General features: G+C 31.8%; 1 protein-coding gene across 1 annotated transcript in view; it reads right to left on the minus strand.

Annotated features, from left to right (window-relative positions):
- Positions 1-20,370, minus strand: part of t (C45 family peptidase tan) — a 91,580-nt gene that overhangs the window by 25,267 nt on the left and 45,943 nt on the right. The window contains exons 2-5 of the mRNA XM_088230505.1: positions 13,081-13,278; positions 7,822-7,929; positions 7,631-7,732; positions 4,125-4,257 (exon numbers count right to left, since the gene is read on the minus strand). Coding sequence (XP_088086631.1) covers positions 4,125-4,257; positions 7,631-7,732; positions 7,822-7,929; positions 13,081-13,278 — 541 coding nt within the window. The remainder of the gene's footprint in view (positions 1-4,124; positions 4,258-7,630; positions 7,733-7,821; positions 7,930-13,080; positions 13,279-20,370) is intronic.

The following is a 20,370-nucleotide window of genomic DNA, read 5'->3' on the forward strand; positions in this document are numbered from 1 at the left end:
AATGCAAACGAATTGAAAACAATATTCTAGACAGTTTTTCGAACGTGATTAATTTCTAAAAGCCCGGAAAACAAAAAAATGCGTAAAGTCGTGATTTTATTTCACATGCTGGGTAGGTATGTGAAATAATAGACAGACTTCCATATTTTACACTTGACTTTTAATTTGGCGGTACAGGACCAATAAAAAAATATGTTTTTTCAAGGTTTAGTAAGTAATACGATTTAAACCGGTGCGGTGTTTGGTTTTTTGGCGTACTGAGCCCTTTGAAATTGATCAGATTTTGTCACGCTTCGAACCTAATACTTCAGCCATGGTCAAAATAGTTTTACAGTTAGCTAGATCGTGATTATAAAATAATTACAAAAAATGATAAAACAGTTACCTACGGTCGCACGTTAGTCATATTTATTTATTCATTTTTTTTCACATTATAAAAAATAATTAATAATAAAAATAAAATGACCTCATTGGGGTAACATGTGCTGAAGACACTTAACAATATATTTTTAAAAAAATAATTGCATGTCAGAAAAGAAGACTTAATATACAGAGAGAAATAACAGAACGTATTTATGTTTATATTTAATTTATGTATACCTATATTATAAAACGCACAATAAAAGAACAAAAACATAACGTAAACTATACATTTGTGGAGCAGGTGATTTAATATTGGTTTGAGCGAATGAGACAACCCATATATTTATTGATAGATATTTCAACAGAAACGAATAGTTTTTTTGAGGAGATAATTAATATTGGGGTTCGAACTGTCAGTGGGGTCGCAGTGAGTCACATCTTGCTGGAGGGTGTGATTCTATAAAATGCTGCCACTGCCCAGTTGCATTCCACCGGCAACACTACTGACTAGTCCAACTCGTTAGCGTCCACGTCGCGAACCCTGGGCAATGGGATCACACTCATACCGGTGTGATCACAGGAGATAACGAGAGGATTACAGGCGAGATTCTGGCGCCTCAAAACCAAAACCGACCAGCGACAAAAAAATCTACCAGAGGAGGCAACGAGAAACCACTCTGGTCATCTTTTCCCAGGAATCACTATGGCGAGTACATCCAATGAGCAGTTGTCCTGGCTGCGGAATATAAGAGTAGCGTAGGACATAGAAGCTTTCGCTGTTGTGATCGCCAACTTCGGGGGGACCGGACACCGGACACCGGACAAGGCACCGCAAGAGGAAATAATTAATATTAAAGCCTAGATATTTACGCTCGTGACTTATTAATGGCAGGTAAAGGTGATTTTTTCCATTTTAAACAAATGCATTTCTTTCATTCTTTCACATGTTTTGTGAAGTAACGCAGTTAGTAGAGTGGTCACTTAAACCACTCAATGATATGTCTCAAATCGTGGAATTTCCCAGATTTCAACACAATTACTCTTAAAAACAACTTCATCTCTTTTAAAACATCAATCGTTTTTGTATTAAAATATTTTGAGTATATCCGAATGTTTATTTATGCTTAATTAAGTTAGTTCATAACATTTTAAGAACTAATATAAACTTTTAACAACAACAACAGACCATCGCACCGTTTCCCCGTAGGGATAGGCATAGATGATAGAACGCCGTATCACTCTGTCTTTGCATACATACCTCGCTTCCTTTACATTCATACATCTTCTCATGCACGCACGCCGATTATTCCTACTCTTGACATGTCCATCTTCGAGTATTTGATGGACTCGATCGTGACATGTTTTTTTTGGTCTTCCTCGTTTTCTGCATCCATCAACATTCGCATCGTAGATGCCTTTAAGCCATTCTTTCGCTGTTTATTCGCTCTACATGTCCAAACCAACGCAGCACCCCTTTTCTTGATTCTGTCGATAACTTTTAATATTATACATAATACAAATTTCTCAAGAGCGCGTTTTTTCAAATTGATTTGTAATATTTCAATGCTAGCTATTTCTTTTATTTCTTCAAGTAACTACTATCGTATAGCTTCAATTCCTTGGACATTTAGTTTTGAGACTGATTTTTTCCTCATTGGTAATCTTATCTCTTTTTATCCCTAGTTTCTTTTTCATGTCGTCGTTTGTAGACAAAATACTGGATTTCTCCCCCAAGGAGTTCTTAAGATTATCAAATTATAGCAGAGATGGAGAACATTTTTAAGAAGGAAATATGTACGTCAAGACAATTACAGGGCTTGTGACATGTCATTGGGTGGTTCAAGTGTCCACTTCACACGCTATGTAACTTTCACTATTTTACCTTTGTTTGAACATCCGCTATATGGATAGTAGAAAATATGGACGAACAAATACCTATATATAAAATTTCTCTGCCACCGCATTTCCTCCTAGGATAAAATAGGAGAAGCGGTACAACTCATTTTGTATTAGCTCTTTTCATGTTTTTAAAGGCAATTTTGATATAAGTTACATGTACTCGTAGTTTATATTACTTAATTTATTATATAAGCATTTCTAATACCAAATTATCTTTTTTTTTATCGAAAATTCTATAACTGGTAGTATTTTATTATTTTATATAGTTTATCTTTTTTAGGCTTTCTTAATTTGTTAATTAATAATATTGTTTTAAATGCTCTGTATTACTTATGCTTACATGTATGTGTATTTAATTGTATTTGTAACTAATATGTAAAAGGCACTAAGTGCCGTTTATTTCAATTTAAAAAAATATATATTTATACTTTTTCAACGACTTAGACCTTATAGAGCGAAAGTGCATATTAAATTAATTTTATTAATTTAAGTGTCATTTTTTTTGTAAACGACATTATTTGAAAATTGACACAATTCGAGCGTATCTATATGCACTTTTGAGGAAATTCAGTGTTTTTTTTATTATTTGTTAATAGAATATTAAACTAAGCAAAAAAGTAATTTAATATCGTACTATCACTATCAGCGTAGTGTACTTCTGAAATAACTCCGCGTGTGACGTCAAAGGTTCTTCTCTTTCAGTTGGTTCGTTTACAGTAAGCAAACCGAATATCCTTCACAGCTCTAATATCATTGGTTGGTTCACACGAACCTGTGACGTCGTTCAAAGTAGTGCGTTTTTATTAAAATATTTTTATTATTTTTTTCGTACATTTTCAAGAAACTTTGCACAATTTGATGCTCTAATTTTTACCGCGCGCAATAAAACATTTTTTGTTTCAAATATCTCGTAGGGTTAAAATTCCTCATTACTTGCAAAAAATGTGAAACATAATAGTATCATAATATCAACTGTTCTGTCATGCAATTCAAAGATTTAAAAAAATACAAGCTGATAAAAAAAGTTTTTTTTAAATACGCATCGCTTGCTGTACCTTGAATGATAAAACACGGGAGCCCAGTTTTTGCCGCTTTAAAGTTATAACGCATAAATAATTCCAATAAGCTATTCTATACGCGAATAAAACACCCAAGTCACTTTCGTCATAAAAAAACTTTTTTAAGTTAAATAAAAATCCACTTTGTTCCAGTGCAAAAAACATCATTGGTCCCAGATACGCTATTGTAATGTGAACTATTATTATCGAAATAATAATTATTTTACATTGAAAGTTCTTTATATACGAAAAGTATCTCATCATCATCATTCCCTTTCCGCACCTAACGGTGCACAGGGCACTGCATTGGTACACCAATCGCAGCGTATCTTGATCATTTTGTTACATGAAGGTAAGATGATCAGTCTTACGCTTCAGGTACCAGTCCAGGGACTAAGAAATATTCTAGTGTGAAAACACCCTTTAAATTAAATATTACATATCAACCATGTCGGGAATCTAACTTGAGACCTCTCACATGGTAGGCAAACGCGCTGACCATTACACCACGAGGCCAATTCATTGGTTCAATTATCTCACTCGGTTCAAATTGATGATGTTTTGGAAATTGCACAATCACAAATGAATATTTCGTTCAATGTGAATCCCGTGGTTTATCTTTTAGGTTACAGATATAATCACATCCATGTGATTTGGGAAAATCAAACAGCAGATTTGGAAAAAGCGAAGTAAAGATATTAAGGTACTTAAGAAAATTGTAATATGTATTTCTGAAATCCCAAATCTTTGAAATGGAAACTTGAGAAAAATATGTTTTCGCATATAAAAACAAATGATACTTACGGATTTTCCCTGAACGTAGCTTCTTAGCACTTAAAGTGTTGATCGAGTACACCAAGCCATGTTGGTTGAAGCCCATAGTATAGCCGGGCAAGTGACCAGCGTAACAAAGTGAAGTGAACCTTTCTTCTTTTACCTAAAAGCACAAAATATAATAAATATCCAAAACTTACATTTCACCAAAACGCTAAGATGGTAATAAATAAGATTGCAAAAAAAAATATCAATTTTGGGAAGGATCAGAAGATTTATTGATAAGGACTCCTGCAAAACTATTTACAAAGCAATTATTGAACCACACGTTAACTACTGTAGTAGCATTTTACTTTTATCAAACAAAGAAAACATAGATAAACTAACTGTATTACAAAATAAAGCCTTTAGAATCATTTTGAAAAAAAACAGATATACGAGGGTAAAGTCGATGGTAAATGAAATGAAATTATTAACATATAAACAAAAAATATTTTACAATACAATGATATTTGTTCATAAAATTATAAAGTCTAATAAAAAAAACAGAATTTTGGAAAAAAATTGATCGGAACCAGCATGAACACGATCACAATACTAAAGAAAAGAACAAAATTAGACTTCCATTTAGGAAAAAGGCAAAGTCACAAAATTCCATTTTATTTAAAGCAATTAAAAAGTATTACGAAATGGAAAAAAATATTTATGAAGAAAAAAACATATCAAAATTTAAAATAATAGTCAAGACATATGTGATAAACAATTTATAAATTAAATATATTTGCAATGTTATTATTAGAACACACATAACAATATGTATGATATGTGTGCCCTATTTTAAGATTTAAATAAATAAAAATAAATAAATAGAGATATCTTTTATTCATTCATAAAGCATTAACTTTGCGGTCAAACATTTTACTAAATGTTATTGGATATTTAAATATTACCACTTACTGACTTTTTTGTGTCTACCGGTTTCGAGATGTGCCCGTCTTTTCGTCGGAACACCGATTAAACTAACATGAAAAACCCACCATAAACCTACACTATAGTTAAAAATATAAAACCAATATGTTGATTTGAAACCACATGCTTCAACTATTTCTCCCACAACTTCAAAAATTTACATAAATTATAACCAGTGCACACAAGGGTAACCCGCTTAAAGCATATTGTTTCAAATCAGTATGTTGGTTTTATATTTTTGCGCAACAACGATGGTGAAGGTGTATTGTCGGTTTTGCATGTTAGTTTATTTGGTGTCCTGACGAAAAGACGGGTACGTCTCGAAATCGGTTGTCATAGAAAAGTCGGTATTTGATTATACCCAAATATGTAATAACATTTAGAGATATGACATGGAATATTGATGATGTGTGGCCCAGAAACATCGTGTATATTATGAAAGATTAAAAAAGGGTCATGTGCGAATTAGAATGGATGACTCATGACAAAGACGGCCAAACAAGTCTTGGCATGATTGGCTAATTTAAATTTTAAATTTGGTTATGTCAAAAGTCGTAATAACTAAAGGATGAAAGTGAAAGAAACTAAGATAGAAAATTATAATACACCCATGCCCCCAAAAGCACCGAGAACAGAAGAGGGTGGAGGCAGCGCCGGCGCCGGATCTAAAAGGCGCTAGCGCCCCGTCATATACTTAACCTTTAACAGAACTCCCTCGAGTCACTGTATGGTAACCTGCGGTTATCTGAGGTTAATCGTAGGTAATCCGAGGTTAGAAAATGATCATTTGAAAGTCACTATCTCTTTTCATCTTAATAAAATTTTATGTGTTCTTGTTCAGTTATCTAATTACATTACACATCTTTCTCTTGATTGAATGTTTTATGTATTTGTTTCAGGGAACTCGATATTTCGATGAACAAAATGTTTTATTGAAAATTATCTAAGATACGTGATATATATATATATTATTATGTGTTAAGGTCGCCAGATACGTAACAGGAACGAGCGAGTTAAAAGGGACGGGAATTCACACTTTAGCCTCGTAAGCAAGTGTCTGATTCTTTGTGGCATCTGAAACTGTGGTAGGTCCAGCTTTGGGTGAAGGATGGACGTGCTCCTTCCTGTCAACATGACCGCACTGCTCTGCCAAGAGTAAACGACGAAAAAGACCTGCCTACGCACAGCAAATTGCATGATCGTAGTACGAGTACCTAGTAGGCGTGTTAAAATATAACAAAACAACAATCATCACTGTTTCCTTTCCGCAACTTATTGTGCATAGAGCATTCCATCGGATTACCAACTGCCTTTAGATGCCAGTTCATGGACTATAAAATGTCTAGTGTAAAACGCATTTTTAAATAAATATTTCATCTCAACAATATCGTGAGCTGAACCCGAGACCTCTTACATGATAGTCAAACGCGCTATCAAGTTTGATTCGAATTTATAATTAATTCAACGCTTGTGTGGCGTGGCGAAACAAACTTGAGTTTTGTTTCAAAGTATTCGTCCACGTCTTTCACTAGGGCCCAAAAAACTCAGTTTTTTCGCTAAAACATGAATGACCAGAATCTGCTACGAACATCGAATGTTAAGAATCTGGGCGCTAGATTTGTGAGCACCCTGACACTTCATGATCGCATAGATACAATCAGTGGTAAAGCATTTCCGATGTTAGGATTCGTTCTGCGTGCTGCTAGGGTTCTCGGAAATATCCGCGTACTGAGAACTTTTTACAACTCCTTGGTGCCAAGCAGACTGGAGAGTGGCTCGATGGTTTGGGGGCCACATGAACTGAAGTATTCTCTTATGATAGAGAAAATCCAAAAGAAGTTTCTGGGATATCTCTTCACGAGAGTGTGTGGGTATGCGTGGCTACAACAGTTTAGAGACTAGAATGAATGTGTATTTGTAATGTAATGTATTTATTTTGATAGTTGTACGAATAAAATTTAAACAACTAGTTATACCTTGATAATTTTACCACACATTTTTATCGACTGTTACGCGGGATGGTCAATAATTCTGAGATTATTATGAGCATCGATTTGTATGTTCCTGATAATTACTCAAGACCGCGTCAGTATAGATTATTTTATATTCCAAAATACAGGACTAACCTGCCGATGGCTATGCCTGTTGGAAGGGCTACCGCTATGCTGAACAAAATCGCTTTGGATGTTGATCTGTTTCATGTATCCGAACGGGTTTGCCGGAGCAGGATTCTCTTACTATTTTGACAAGAGTCTTTTTATGTATTTTTTGTCTTTTTATAATATGTACGCCTTGAATTTAAGTATAAAATGTAAGTTTTATTTTTGATAAATGAAATGATTAAAATAGAATTGAATTGCATAAAATACTAAACTTGATATACCCATCTCTATTATTAAAAAAATAATAATCATGTCCTATTTTGCTTTTTATGTGCATTAATTTTTTTTTTAATGCCCACCTGTTGGTATTGCAAAATTACTCGTCTTTTACTTAATATAAAAAGGCCTTCCACCACTATTTGCAGAGGGCTATCGAAAAAGATATACCTGTACATACAATATTACCTTCCACTTTCCTTGGGGGGTATCCGAAATGATATGCGCTGAGAGAATGTAGTAATTATTCAAGACTTCAGATAGAGCGTCTTCAGTGTGGCCGAGAATTTCCTAAAACAAACGTTTGTTTTAATATGTATTTAGGAACGTAGTTACATATTATTGAATACGGCTGGAACGGATAAACTAGGACTTCTTACATTTCCAGGTTCGTTCAAACATATTGACGAACAACCGGTAGGTTTGTTGTTCACTGTGATTTCTCCAGCTACATTAGACGTTATGTCATCCATCTGCAGCAGGAACAACTGAAAAAAATGCCCATCATTAATTGAAATTCAGAATTGTTTTTAGTAGACTTACAATTTGCCAATGAAATTAACCAAATTATCAAAGGGGTAGTTCCGAGATATTTTCAAAACAAACTAAAAAATAATGAGTTCTTTCATAACTTTGCAACAAGAGGATCTAAAAATATAAGACTGGAAAAGAAATTAAAAGCAATGCCCCAGAACTGCCTTATTTACAAGAGAATACAGTTATTTGAGGAAATGTCAGAAAGCATAAAAAATTAAAAAAGTGTAAACATATTTAAAACTCAATGTAAATAGTATATATGTAAAAAATACTAGATGTCATATATTGTAAAAAATACTTGATATTATATATTGTAAATAGTGAACATACATAAGTTAATACAAGTGTACATATAAGAGAACAGTTTGAATATTATAAATTAGGATAGTAATAAATAATATTAAAAATAAACATGGATCTAAATATTGTTATGTTAATACCTGTAGATGAGACAATGATTATCATAGAACTAAATGAAAAAAATGCATATATATTTCTCTCTCTTGAGAGATATCGGCCAATCTAAGAAAACCACTTTTGAAATTGATGTTTTTTCAATTTTTTTTTTTATAAATCATATAACACAAAGTATTTTACAAGTATAATACGTTGAATTACATTCCCAGGAGTTACAACAACCAAATTCAGGACAAAAATAATATTAACATTTAGAAAATAACACATATTGAGAACAACAAAGCAAGTTTAGCACCTTTATAACTAAATATAGCACAACAATATTTACGCCAAAAACCTTTCCTTACACAAGCAGAATCTATAAAAAAAAAAAAACGAAATTAAGAATACAAAAAAAAGTAGTGAATCTACTAAGGGAGATAAGGTCATTAACATTACATGCCATGCAGATGATGCTGCCATAGTGATGATGAGAACATATTCATCTCAGTTAGTAAACATCTGGATGCCTAAGAAATGTCGTATAGTACAATGAACACATGATTATTGGAAACATTATTTGGATATACAAAACGTGTCAGACCAAATCATGGTGTATACAACAGAGGCGAGGATAGATAGAGAGAAAATAAAAAATACGAAAAACCCAGTAGAAAGTTTTGATGACATTTCTTGATAAAACTCCATAGTTAATGATTTTGATAAAATTATAAATAAACTTATCAATAAAACTTCGTGGTTTAGTTTTACTTTTTATTATTTTGATCAACGAGCTCTTTCGCCTAAGTCTTCCTACATCTTCAAGACGGGTAAATTGTTTACAACGTTTACAGCTTATTTACCATTTCTAAAATATTTTGTAGGTAAGGACATCAAGTAGGTGTTTTAATAGGGGACAGAAAGCACTCGGTCAAAATAATCAAAAGTTTTATTGATAACTTTATTGATAATTGTATCAAAATCATCAACTTTTTTGTTTCGCAACCGGCGAATCGGAACATCGAATGCCACTTTTTTTCACATGAAGATAATGTACACGTTCCTACGAGACATTTCGCCGCACAAAAAATATTTTGCTCGTTTGGAAACCTAGACAATGCAAATTACCCGCAAAAGTTTTAGCGATATTACTCCGTAAATAATACGTTTGCCTCGGCATAACTTCCGCGGTGAGATGGTTTGGTAATGTTACAAATTACAGATTAACAAAGCGGAATTAACAACACTGAATCTAGTCCTGTAATGATCAATGTAATTATTATTCTTTCAGTCAGAGGCCCGCCCGATTTCCAATACTACCCTTTATTTGGTGAGCCCCTTGCTTACGCGGCGATTTGCCTCCCGTTCCCTTGACTGGAAGAAACGATATTGAAATAATGATTTAGTTGAAAAAGCTTGATTTAAAGGTTGTGTTGACCTTTTTAACTGGCATGTAACATTTGGCAATAGTCGACAGTTGTCTGTTAGTATTCGTAATTTTTGCTGAAGCATATACACATAGCCTCATTTTATGTATCGTGTTTCCATTAAAAAGTTCATCGATTGCAACTATTAATTTAATATAATATGACACACTTTGCCTTGGGTGACCAAATGCAGTTTTACCATATTTTTTATGCATAACAGTAGGTCTAGGAGAAAAAAAGGCGTAATATTATGATAGTAAAATGTACAAAAAGTATTGTAAAAAATTAATTGTCATTCAGAAAGCACAATACCTACATCGAAGTGTTGACATTTGCAAAGTAAACTTAACTGTATGGTAAATGTTTTTATGCAGTAATCAGATATGTAATTTTAAATATTTTTTTATCATAAATATTTAATGTAATACTATATTCATTTAGGTACGTTGACTTTCCTTTCATTTTAAATGTCAGGAAATCGATAAGTTTGAAGTGATTACTTTTAAACGCTATTCACGATTCATTTATTTTTAAATAACACCTTACACTGAAGTGTAGTTTTTTCTTCTCTTATCATATTTGAATAACGATAATGTGATATTCCTTTGGCATGCCGTCATATGAATTATACGTAAAAAAATAAGTACGCTTTAATAAATAACATTCGCATTAAATAGGCAACTTTTCAAAAATATTTTAAGTTTACGCATATTTACATTACAAAAAAGAATATAATCAGTAATATGTTGCAGAATCCAAATTCATCGCCATGATATTTTTTGTAAAATATGTACAATTTTATAATTTTATATTTAGATCAGAATGCGCTACAGTAAAATCGCCGAAAATTTTTAAATTTCATATTGTAACAAAACCTACAAGACAATTATTTTTTATTACATCTAGATTTGTTGCAACAGAGAGGGAAAACATTTTTGAGAAAGGAATATAGATGTTTTGGAATGTACGGGGCTTATGATCTCAATTTCAACTCCCTAGGGAGAAAATCCAGCCTGTCTACAAACATTTGGACGTACACAAACCATTGCTGATAATTTTATCTTCAGCGTTAAACCATTTACATTCATAATAAAACTAAATATATTAACATAAATTTTTAAACAATGTATTACATTTAAGGCCCTAGAATTTCTGACAGGACTAGAGAGGGGTTCGCGGTGTAATTGTTAGCGCCTTTGCCCATCATGCAAGAGGTCTCGAGTTCGATTCTCGACATGGTTGATCTGAAATATTTATTATAAACAAAATGGTGTTTTCACACTAGAATATTTTATAGTCTCAAGACTGGTACCTGAAGCGTAAGACATCATGATCATCTTACCTTCATGTAACAAAAATGATCAAAATACGCTGCGATTAGTGTGCCCCATGCACTATTAGGTGCCGAAAGGGAATGATGGTGATGATAATGAGTATATGTATAAACTTAATATGTATAAAATATAATATGAATATGTATATGAGAATATATATGTAAATGGAAACATGCGTGTATGTATGATTATGAATGCATTACAAGTCCCCCGACTCAACACGGATTTTCTAGCGAGTCGGGGCAAGTTCACGGCATGGGTCGTTCCTGATTGTGTCGCTATATACTGTGTCTCTGTCCCTAATAAAAGTAAATGTAATCAGCATTCTTCAGCATGAATGCTGATAGACGAGTTGTGATCTATTTTGATCATATGCGGGGTAATTACTAAAACCAGGTAACTTCGAAATCAGCATTTTTTAGCTAACCACTAAAAACTCATCTTTGTATCCTCCCCCCATGAATGCTACAATAGACAAGTCATGATTCATTAACATCATATCATGTTAATTTAAATGCATGACTTGTCTATTTGTAGCATTCGTGGAGGACATAAAATGTGTTTTTATTGGGCAACTCACGAATGCTGATTTTAAGTAATATAGTTGTAGTATATGTCCCACGATATTTTATAGGAAAATGAAAACTGTTTCTGTACAAACAAACAAGCAATGCATAGAAAATAAATAAAAATAAGATATCATTTAAAGTAACTGCCTGTTTATGTAATAAATGTCTAACACTGCTTATTGTTTTTCCGAATGTTTGAGTTTACTGTTTCCCATATTGATGCGCCATATACATGTTATATAAACAAATATTTTTTATGTTGCTGATCCTATATTTGTGGATCGCCATATGCCTCAAATAATGTACAATAAACCTATGTTTGTAAAAAAATAAAAAAATGTTTACTTCGTGAAATAAAATTATTAAATGAATGATGATGCAGTGCCCTACGTCTCGTTATGTACAAATAGTCGAATTCTAATGATTTAAGATTTATTTATTAATTTATACACACCCTTATGAATTTCACATTTATGCAAATATCATGTCATAATGCACAATAAATATAAAAATACAAATGCGAGTACAAAAGACGATACAAAAATATTTTTGAAAGTTCTTAAATTCTTTAAAAATACATTTTTAAGCTTAATTTGTATAAAACAATGAAATTAAATTTATTGATACTAATATTATATAATGAAAAAAAATTGCTTTTATATGATACACAAATATTTTAATTTTGGTTCCATTTTCCTCTAGTCGTAAATAACCATGTTAGAAAATGGGAATCAAGTTGTGGTAAAGGAAGGCTACTAATTATTTATTGAATTCACCAATTATTCACATGCAGCGACTTGCAAATCAATACAGTGATGATTTAGATTATTTTTTTACCACGCCGCTGATGATCAAGTCCTGTGTTTTAAAAGAATGAACAATTAAAAATTTAAAAAATGATTAGTTCTTCACTTTTGTTTTAACTCTTCACGCTTGTGTGTATAATTATTGTTTAAATTTATTATTGTTTAGTATTAATATTTATATAAACCATTAAGTAAACTTTTTAACTTTCCTTTTAAAATACTTTCTTTTTTTTCACTTTTTTTCCTATCTGCCTCTTTTTTTAAACTGCTATTTTCTCTCATTTACCTGTCTTCTATAAAAATAAATATTTATATTTGTTAAAGATGTAATATTTCTTTTTTTAAATAAAAATACTGTTTACCATTGTATACTTTTCTCGATGTTTTTGTTCTTTTTTAATAAAATGCAATTTTTTGTTGTATTTGTTTCAGTGATTTTATTGTAATTATGTAAAAGTTTAATGGAACCGTAAACAAATAAAAATGTTTATTTTTTTCTAAATGTTGTAATGTAAAGGAGAAAGAAATGTATGTTATGTATAATAACAGTCTGTAAAGAAATATGTGTACCTTGTGAAATGGAATTCCAGCTCCATCAGCTGTTCCTTGAATCTCTTGAATATATTGAGGGAAGTTTTCCTTCACGGCAGCTAGGGTCTCGTCGTAGACCCTCCGTCCGGATGCTGTGCCCCAAAGTGGAAGATACTCGGAGTTCAGAGGTCCCGACTTCTCCACCAATGTTTTAATAAGGCTGCCAAACGTTCTACCCTAAAAACAATTATGTAGGGTTAGTTTTATCTGTGAACGGACGGGTGAAAAATACAGTTATGTGTGTGAAATATAACTAAAATCCCATACGTGTGTTTTCAACTCGATGGATACTCGAAAAAGATCATTGCATTGGAGTGCAAATCACCCCAATTAAAATTTCCCATCATAGGAAATAATCCCTATCTACAATCCACACCGTTCAGAAAAGGGATAATTAGTTTATCCAAGCAGGGTAGGGTGCTTCAAGAGTACGCAGTTCAAAAGAGTACGCATCGATCATTCTAAAAAAAACAAGAAAAACCAGCTGAACGTTTCAGTACTGTTTTGACAGTCCCAGCGAGTGCACATGCTGCATTCATAGCGATCTGAATAAAAAATAAAATACCATGGCTTTTACCATTCTTGGTAATATTAGCCAAAAACATACAATATTTACAAATTTTAAATGGGAGCAAAACAAAAGTACCAAAATATTCTTATTTTAAAGGGAAATTCAGCAGTCTTTCTTTTTGTAATTTTTAAAGCGTTTATTTATGCGAAAATACCATTTAAATTGAGTTTTAAATGATTTATTGAGACATTAATGCAAAAGGGACTGCATTTGAAAGCAAATTTTACAATCTTTAACGAAATAACAAAAATTAAATAACTTTTGCTAAAATACGGTAGTCCGCAAAAGTGCGCACAATACGTATTCGCAAACGAGCACGCGCATTCTTGCTAACCATAAAAAAATGGTTTTCTGCATAAGTGTTTATGTTTTTTTTTTCATTTTAAAAATTATCCCCTTATTACGATATAATATTTTAGGATATCTTAAAGTAAATAAAAAAACTGATATTATAAATTGTAGCATTGCCACCACTGAGAAAGCCCATAAACAATTAGAAGAAAAAAGTCAAATGAATCTACCGGCTAAATTTATTTTGTCAGAATCAACTCTTTGCAAAGGACTTAAAAGAATTTACGTTGTCACTTCCTTGGGTAGGTGTATTTGCATCCATTATTGCTTTCAACAGATACCACAAAAAACACCAGCTGCCTCAACCTCAAACTTAATTTTTTTTAATACCACGTCTCCTTTACTACACTCAACAAAACGAAGACCCACCAGAAGAAGTGTGTAATTACAAGTAATATCAAGTTTGCCAAAAAAGCAACATCAAATAAAAGAAAAAGAGAGAAAAAAATCTAACAAGTCTACGGTTTATGCGAAAACGTTTAAAAAACCAAAAGTATCACAAAAAACAATCCTAAATGCGTAGTATTCTACAAAGAGCCTATAATAAATGACTGGATTCAATGCATAACTTGCCTTGAATGTGACGTAATAAGTATGTGACGTACTTTGGCATCGGGATTTTCAAATGTGGTACGTGCTATCACTTAGTATAGTGCGTACTCTTACCGAACCATATTGCAAGAGTACGCAAAATGACTGATTTTGTATTTAAATTTTGTTTCTTTTTCCAATTATTCAAAAAGGTTTTTTGTAACCAAAAGTTGTTGTTTGATGATGACTCTGTACTTAAAATATTTAAAAAAAGGTTTGATATAGACACAAAACCGAAAATTGCGCACTCTTAGAGCACCGTACCTGATTTATTGCAATACAATTAATACATTAATTGGTTTTACCATATATTCAGCATAAACAATCAATTACAGAAATCATGAATTCATTTATATTATATTTTATAGTAAAACTAAAAAAAATGTGACTACCGGATCATTGAGATGTAAGATAGAAAATGTATAATTTGATACTTCATCATATGTGGTAATTACAAGACCGTAATTACAGACGTCCATGGGTAGATTAATGTATAATTTGCCATTGGTGGGCTAATTAGTAAGATTATTAGGAAGCTAATTGTCCCTGACATAGTTACTGAATATTCCAGGTATAGAATTAGCATAAAGTATTAAAATTATATAATTTACATTCGAAGTTATTTAAAATTGCAACAGATTAATGAACTCCGTTTATCACGCCTTAATTTAATACTGTGTAATGTTATATATGTAGATAAAATTATGTGCATACCTTATAATTCTTGTTTATTGACTTTTGAGATGTGATTAATGATATTTATTATTTTGAATACGCAAATATTGTTGTATTGGAACTTGCTGGATAAAATGACATAGTAAATTTAATTTGAGGTTAAAAGTTTGAAATTGATTCATCATCTGATGATATTTACCTTAGTAACAGATTCCAAAATGACCTATTTTCATCTTCGGGAGAGATGTACAGGTAGGTATAATGGGGCTGCAGCTTTTCTTCATACCGGCGTATTCCCGTATTTACTACCAGGATTGGAGAGCCAGAGCGATGTTTTTTTTACACACTATAGACATCCACAATCGGCGTGTCCCTGTTTTTTTGCTTATTTATAATTTGTATTTTTTAGGAGCTGGGACCATTTAAAAACCCTTAAAAGGGGTTTATTTTATCAGCTGCCTTCGGACGTACGATAAACGAATGTGATAACAATTTGTGAAATAAACAAAACATGACAACACAAAAAACTTTTTATTTCAAACACTAATTCTTTTTTTTTTTTAATTGCTTGTGTTTTGGGGTGTGGAAAACCCCGTTTTTGTCAATGTAACAATATTGAGGTACAATCCAATACTAGGTAAAATCGCGAAGTCCGGTTGTATTTTTTAACGGTATTCGGAGAAGCATCTACGAGATAGTGACATAAAAACCTGAATTCAAATACCTATTTATTGAACTGTTCTTCGACGCATATCCTCTTGGATGACGAAAAATCTGTTTGCTGATGGCCACATTCAAATGATGAAATTAGGCGAGAGTGTAAATCTGAGTTAAGTATAATTGATAAGATTAAGAAAGGGTCTCTGAGAAGGATAGGACAAGGAAAAAATGGTAAAACAAGAATATATGGCGAAAATAACGGTAACGCGAGACGAGGACGACCAAGGAAGACGTGGCATGATCAAATAAACCAAAATCTTAAGTCTGGTCATGTCGAAAGCGGACAGAACCGAAGGGCATGTATGACAAGATGTATGAATGTGGAAGAAGCTAGGAATGTATGCCAGAATAGACGTGTGTGGCGGTCCATTCTCTCTGCCTACCCCTACGGCGAAATGGCGTGATGGCAGTAGTAGTAGTAGTAGCACATTTGGCGGATGCCTCCCTCGGCCTGAACAACGCTTCTAAATTGGTTACAACAGAGGGAAAACATTTTGAGAAGGGAATATAGAAGTTTAGGCATTTACATGTAAAGTGGCCACTTAAACCAGCCAATGACAGGTTTTTTCCGGCAGTGTTTTCCCTCTCTTTTGCAATAAATTTAAATATAAATAGCTCCCTAGGTAGGAAATCCAGCCAGTCTGCAAGCATTTGGACATACTCAAACATTGTAGGACAATTTTAAATTTATTTTTCATAAAATAAAAAAAACAATTGATGATGTAAGGTTGACTTAAATTTTATATATTTTCCGTTACTGTAATGTAATTATTCTGATCTTACGTACAAGTATTTACATTATTTTACGTTTGATTGCTTCTCATTACTTATTGAGTTATTGCTAATCGAGCTATTTACATGTTGCTTACATAACCTCACATATTTACTTAACCAACAAATCATTTCTGATTCTCAAATACAAGGTTTGAACTTGTTATTTTTTTATAAAAAAATAGATCTAATATAAAACATAAAACAGTAATCTAATGTAAAAAAATAACTCTGCAGATACGACTTTCATTATCCTTAGAAGGGCAGCATAAAAGACGACATTTTTGTTAACAGATAATGCTATTAAAATATTCAGGTTCAGTGCCGAAATACGGCGTTTATTGGCAAAAACTAAAAGTAAATACAAAATAAGTATTTGACATTGAACTGAATTGCAAGAAAATAATCCTAGCAGCTTCACTAGGTACAAATATACCTAAAGCTACATACATAATATATTTACTATATATACACTTTAATATATTATAATAACAATTATATTACTAAATTGTAATAAAAATAAAGAAATAACAAAAACAAAATACTTAAAACGTTCGTGAAAAAGTTTAAACAAAGATAAAAAAAAATAAAAATATATGTAACCAAAAAATAATTAAAATAAAATTGAATAAATGTATGTATGTTTTTTAATTAGCAACACTCAATCTAAATTTCAAAAACAAAAAAACTGAAAACCGAGAAAATTTCATATTTAAAAATAATGTACATATCAATATTAATTTGTTAACTATTATAATATATTAAAATGTAATTGCCTAGCTTGGAACGGGGTATGTACCTTTGTTAGCTTGGCAAAGTGAACATAAAATTGTATTTTGATAAAGAGTGTAAATAAATTTAAAAAAAAAAAAAATTGTTTCCTGTCTACCTAATATGTACTTCAATTTTAACATTGTTTGAACATAGCAAACTAACTTTTATCCGCGGCTTCAGTTGATCGGCCCTTCGGGCCTTAGTTGGTTAATTAGGATCTGGGGCTGTGCGAAATTTCACCCATTGGGGAAATTAAATTAACAGACAAACAAAAAAGTGATGCTGCATCTGATGTTTTGTATCTCCACAGGATAAAGGAAAAGATAAACTTAACGCTCTACCACAACGCGGTTCCCATGTTCTAATAGTGAATTATTTATGGCCCCCAAAATTGAAATATTATTTGTGTAAGAATATAAGAACATTAATTTTTCTTTCTAAAAAAAATTACAAAAATAATAATCAGTCACTCAGAATAATGATACCAAAACCAAATAAAATTTAAAGATACAATATATCAAATATCCCGGCGGCCTCCGTCTTGTAGTGGTTAAGACGCATGACTCACACACGGTAGGTTTCGGGTTCAATTCCCAACAATAATGCGATTTTTCTCAATCCTGAGTGTATTGTACTGTAAATCAAAGTGCAAAAAAAAACAATCGATCTACTGAATTTTATCAAAATATTACCGATTTTAATTAACGGCACATTCATACATTTCCATTTTTTCCATGTATTTTTATTACTATTTGTTCATTCCTAAAATAGGCAATCCACTTATAAATGAATAAATCAAATTTTCTCTTCTTTCTGTTTGCTCAGAATGATACTTTTTCTATCATCTGTTTATTTTTAATAATATATTTTAATTATTTTATTTTTAATATTACACCGCAACAGGCCAGAAGGCCCAATTACAACGGTGAATTACAGCGTAGAATTCCCAGGCTTGAAAAAATCTATTTTTGTGTTCTATCCGAGTATCAAACCCGGAACCTTCCGTGCGCAAGTCGTTTCAAAGTTGATGAATTAAAATTATGTAATGATTATGATAAAATTATAAATAAACTTATCAACGAAACTTCTTGGTTAAGTTTCACTTTTTATTATTTTGACCAACGAGCGCTTTCGCCTAAGTAGGCATCTTCAAGACTGGTGACTGGTTTTATCAAGAAATATCAACAAAAAACATCAATATTATTAAAATTATGTAATTTCTCTTCATATTGTCATATTTGCTATTTTATTAAATGAAATGTCAGCAGATCACTCGTAGTAAATCTTTTTAACGTAAGTATTTTCTTCTTAAATTTATTACCCTGTTTCATTATAATCAAGTTAAAAATTACGATAAACGCACAAATTTATGTAAATTATTGTGATTTCACTCATTTAAGACAAACAAAGGAAGAATGGAGCAGAAATCAAACGTATTATTTAACGCTCTAAGGGTTTTTACAGAAGTTATATAACAATACATTATTTACAAATACAATTTAAAATAAAAAAAAATAACATAAAAAAAACAAAATTCTAAAAACTTAATTATTATAAAAAAATTTAAAGAATAATTGACTTTTGAAGTTTGATAAAGTTGTAGAGAATACATCTTATTTTTTGGTCATCACGGTATTTGTTCCCGAGAGAGTGAGTTCTCAGGAACAGAGAATTAATGTTAAAATAAATACATTTGACTAAATCAGGAACCTCAAAAAGATTATTTACAACTTTATACAAAAAAAAAACAGATCGGACGTTATTATTCTATCGCTAATTTTAAATAAATTTAATGAATATAAGTAAAGTTTATAGTTTATATTTTCTTGTGGGATAATTCAATGCAATTTAAAATGTATAAACCGGAGAAATTTATACGGGATTTTGGAAATTTTATTGTTATGGGTAGCATAGAAAAGTGACCAAATCGAAGAATTATCTAACTGACTCCTAACTAATGAACAATATTGTTTCGAATTCATATATCTTTTATTCAAGTGTCAAGCCGAATGGCTTGACACTTGAATTCTTGAAACCTTCCTTTGATTACGGTGGTCCTTGTTTTTAAATTCCAATGTACCTACTCTTTCCTTACAGCGCGGCGAGTCAAAAAAGCAACGCGCGAAAACACAACGAAAAACATACCGCGGGCGTAACAGTGATTTGAATTTTCAAAAACATATACGAAACATAAAAAGTGATTTGAGCAAACGAAAACGGTGCTTTTCTGGACCAGTGCCAAAGGATGGAAATCATAAGTCCTTACACCTTTCATTATTCCAGGATTGACACTTCGAAACATAGCGTAAGATAATTTACATAAAATCAAATGTTTCCTATTTTCTTCGAACACGCGTATCGCGAGAGGGCAGGCCTTGTTTACAGTCCCGAGGTCGAAGGAATCGAGCAATCAAAAAAAAAAAAAAATTGTTTAATAAAATCGATCTAAAATCTTTTGCAATCATTATGACTACTAAAAAAAGTGTTTCATCAAATATGATACCAATATATGAAACAAATTATTAAAACATACCCTTTTCATCATAAAATTCATCCAATATGTTTAAAATACCCACAGAAAGTTATAACTAACAGATAACCTTAAGTATTTGACGTTTACAAAACGATTTAGGACGCATGTGTATTCCACTAGTCTGGGTGAGAGAGACGGCGTTATGCAAACCAGTCCGCTGATGAGAGATAGAGCGCTTTAAAAAACGACTTAGGTGTATTCCTATAAGTAAATTCATGACATTTTACCTGTAGCGTCGAATAACGTAAAGTGGATTCATTAATAATTATTTGTTAAATTATTT

This window comes from Micrasema longulum, unplaced genomic scaffold (genome assembly GCF_059751315.1).
Source record: "Micrasema longulum isolate JH-2025_06_02 unplaced genomic scaffold, ASM5975131v1 h1tg000774l, whole genome shotgun sequence".
In the NCBI taxonomy this organism is placed as follows: Eukaryota; Metazoa; Arthropoda; class Insecta; order Trichoptera; family Brachycentridae; genus Micrasema; species Micrasema longulum.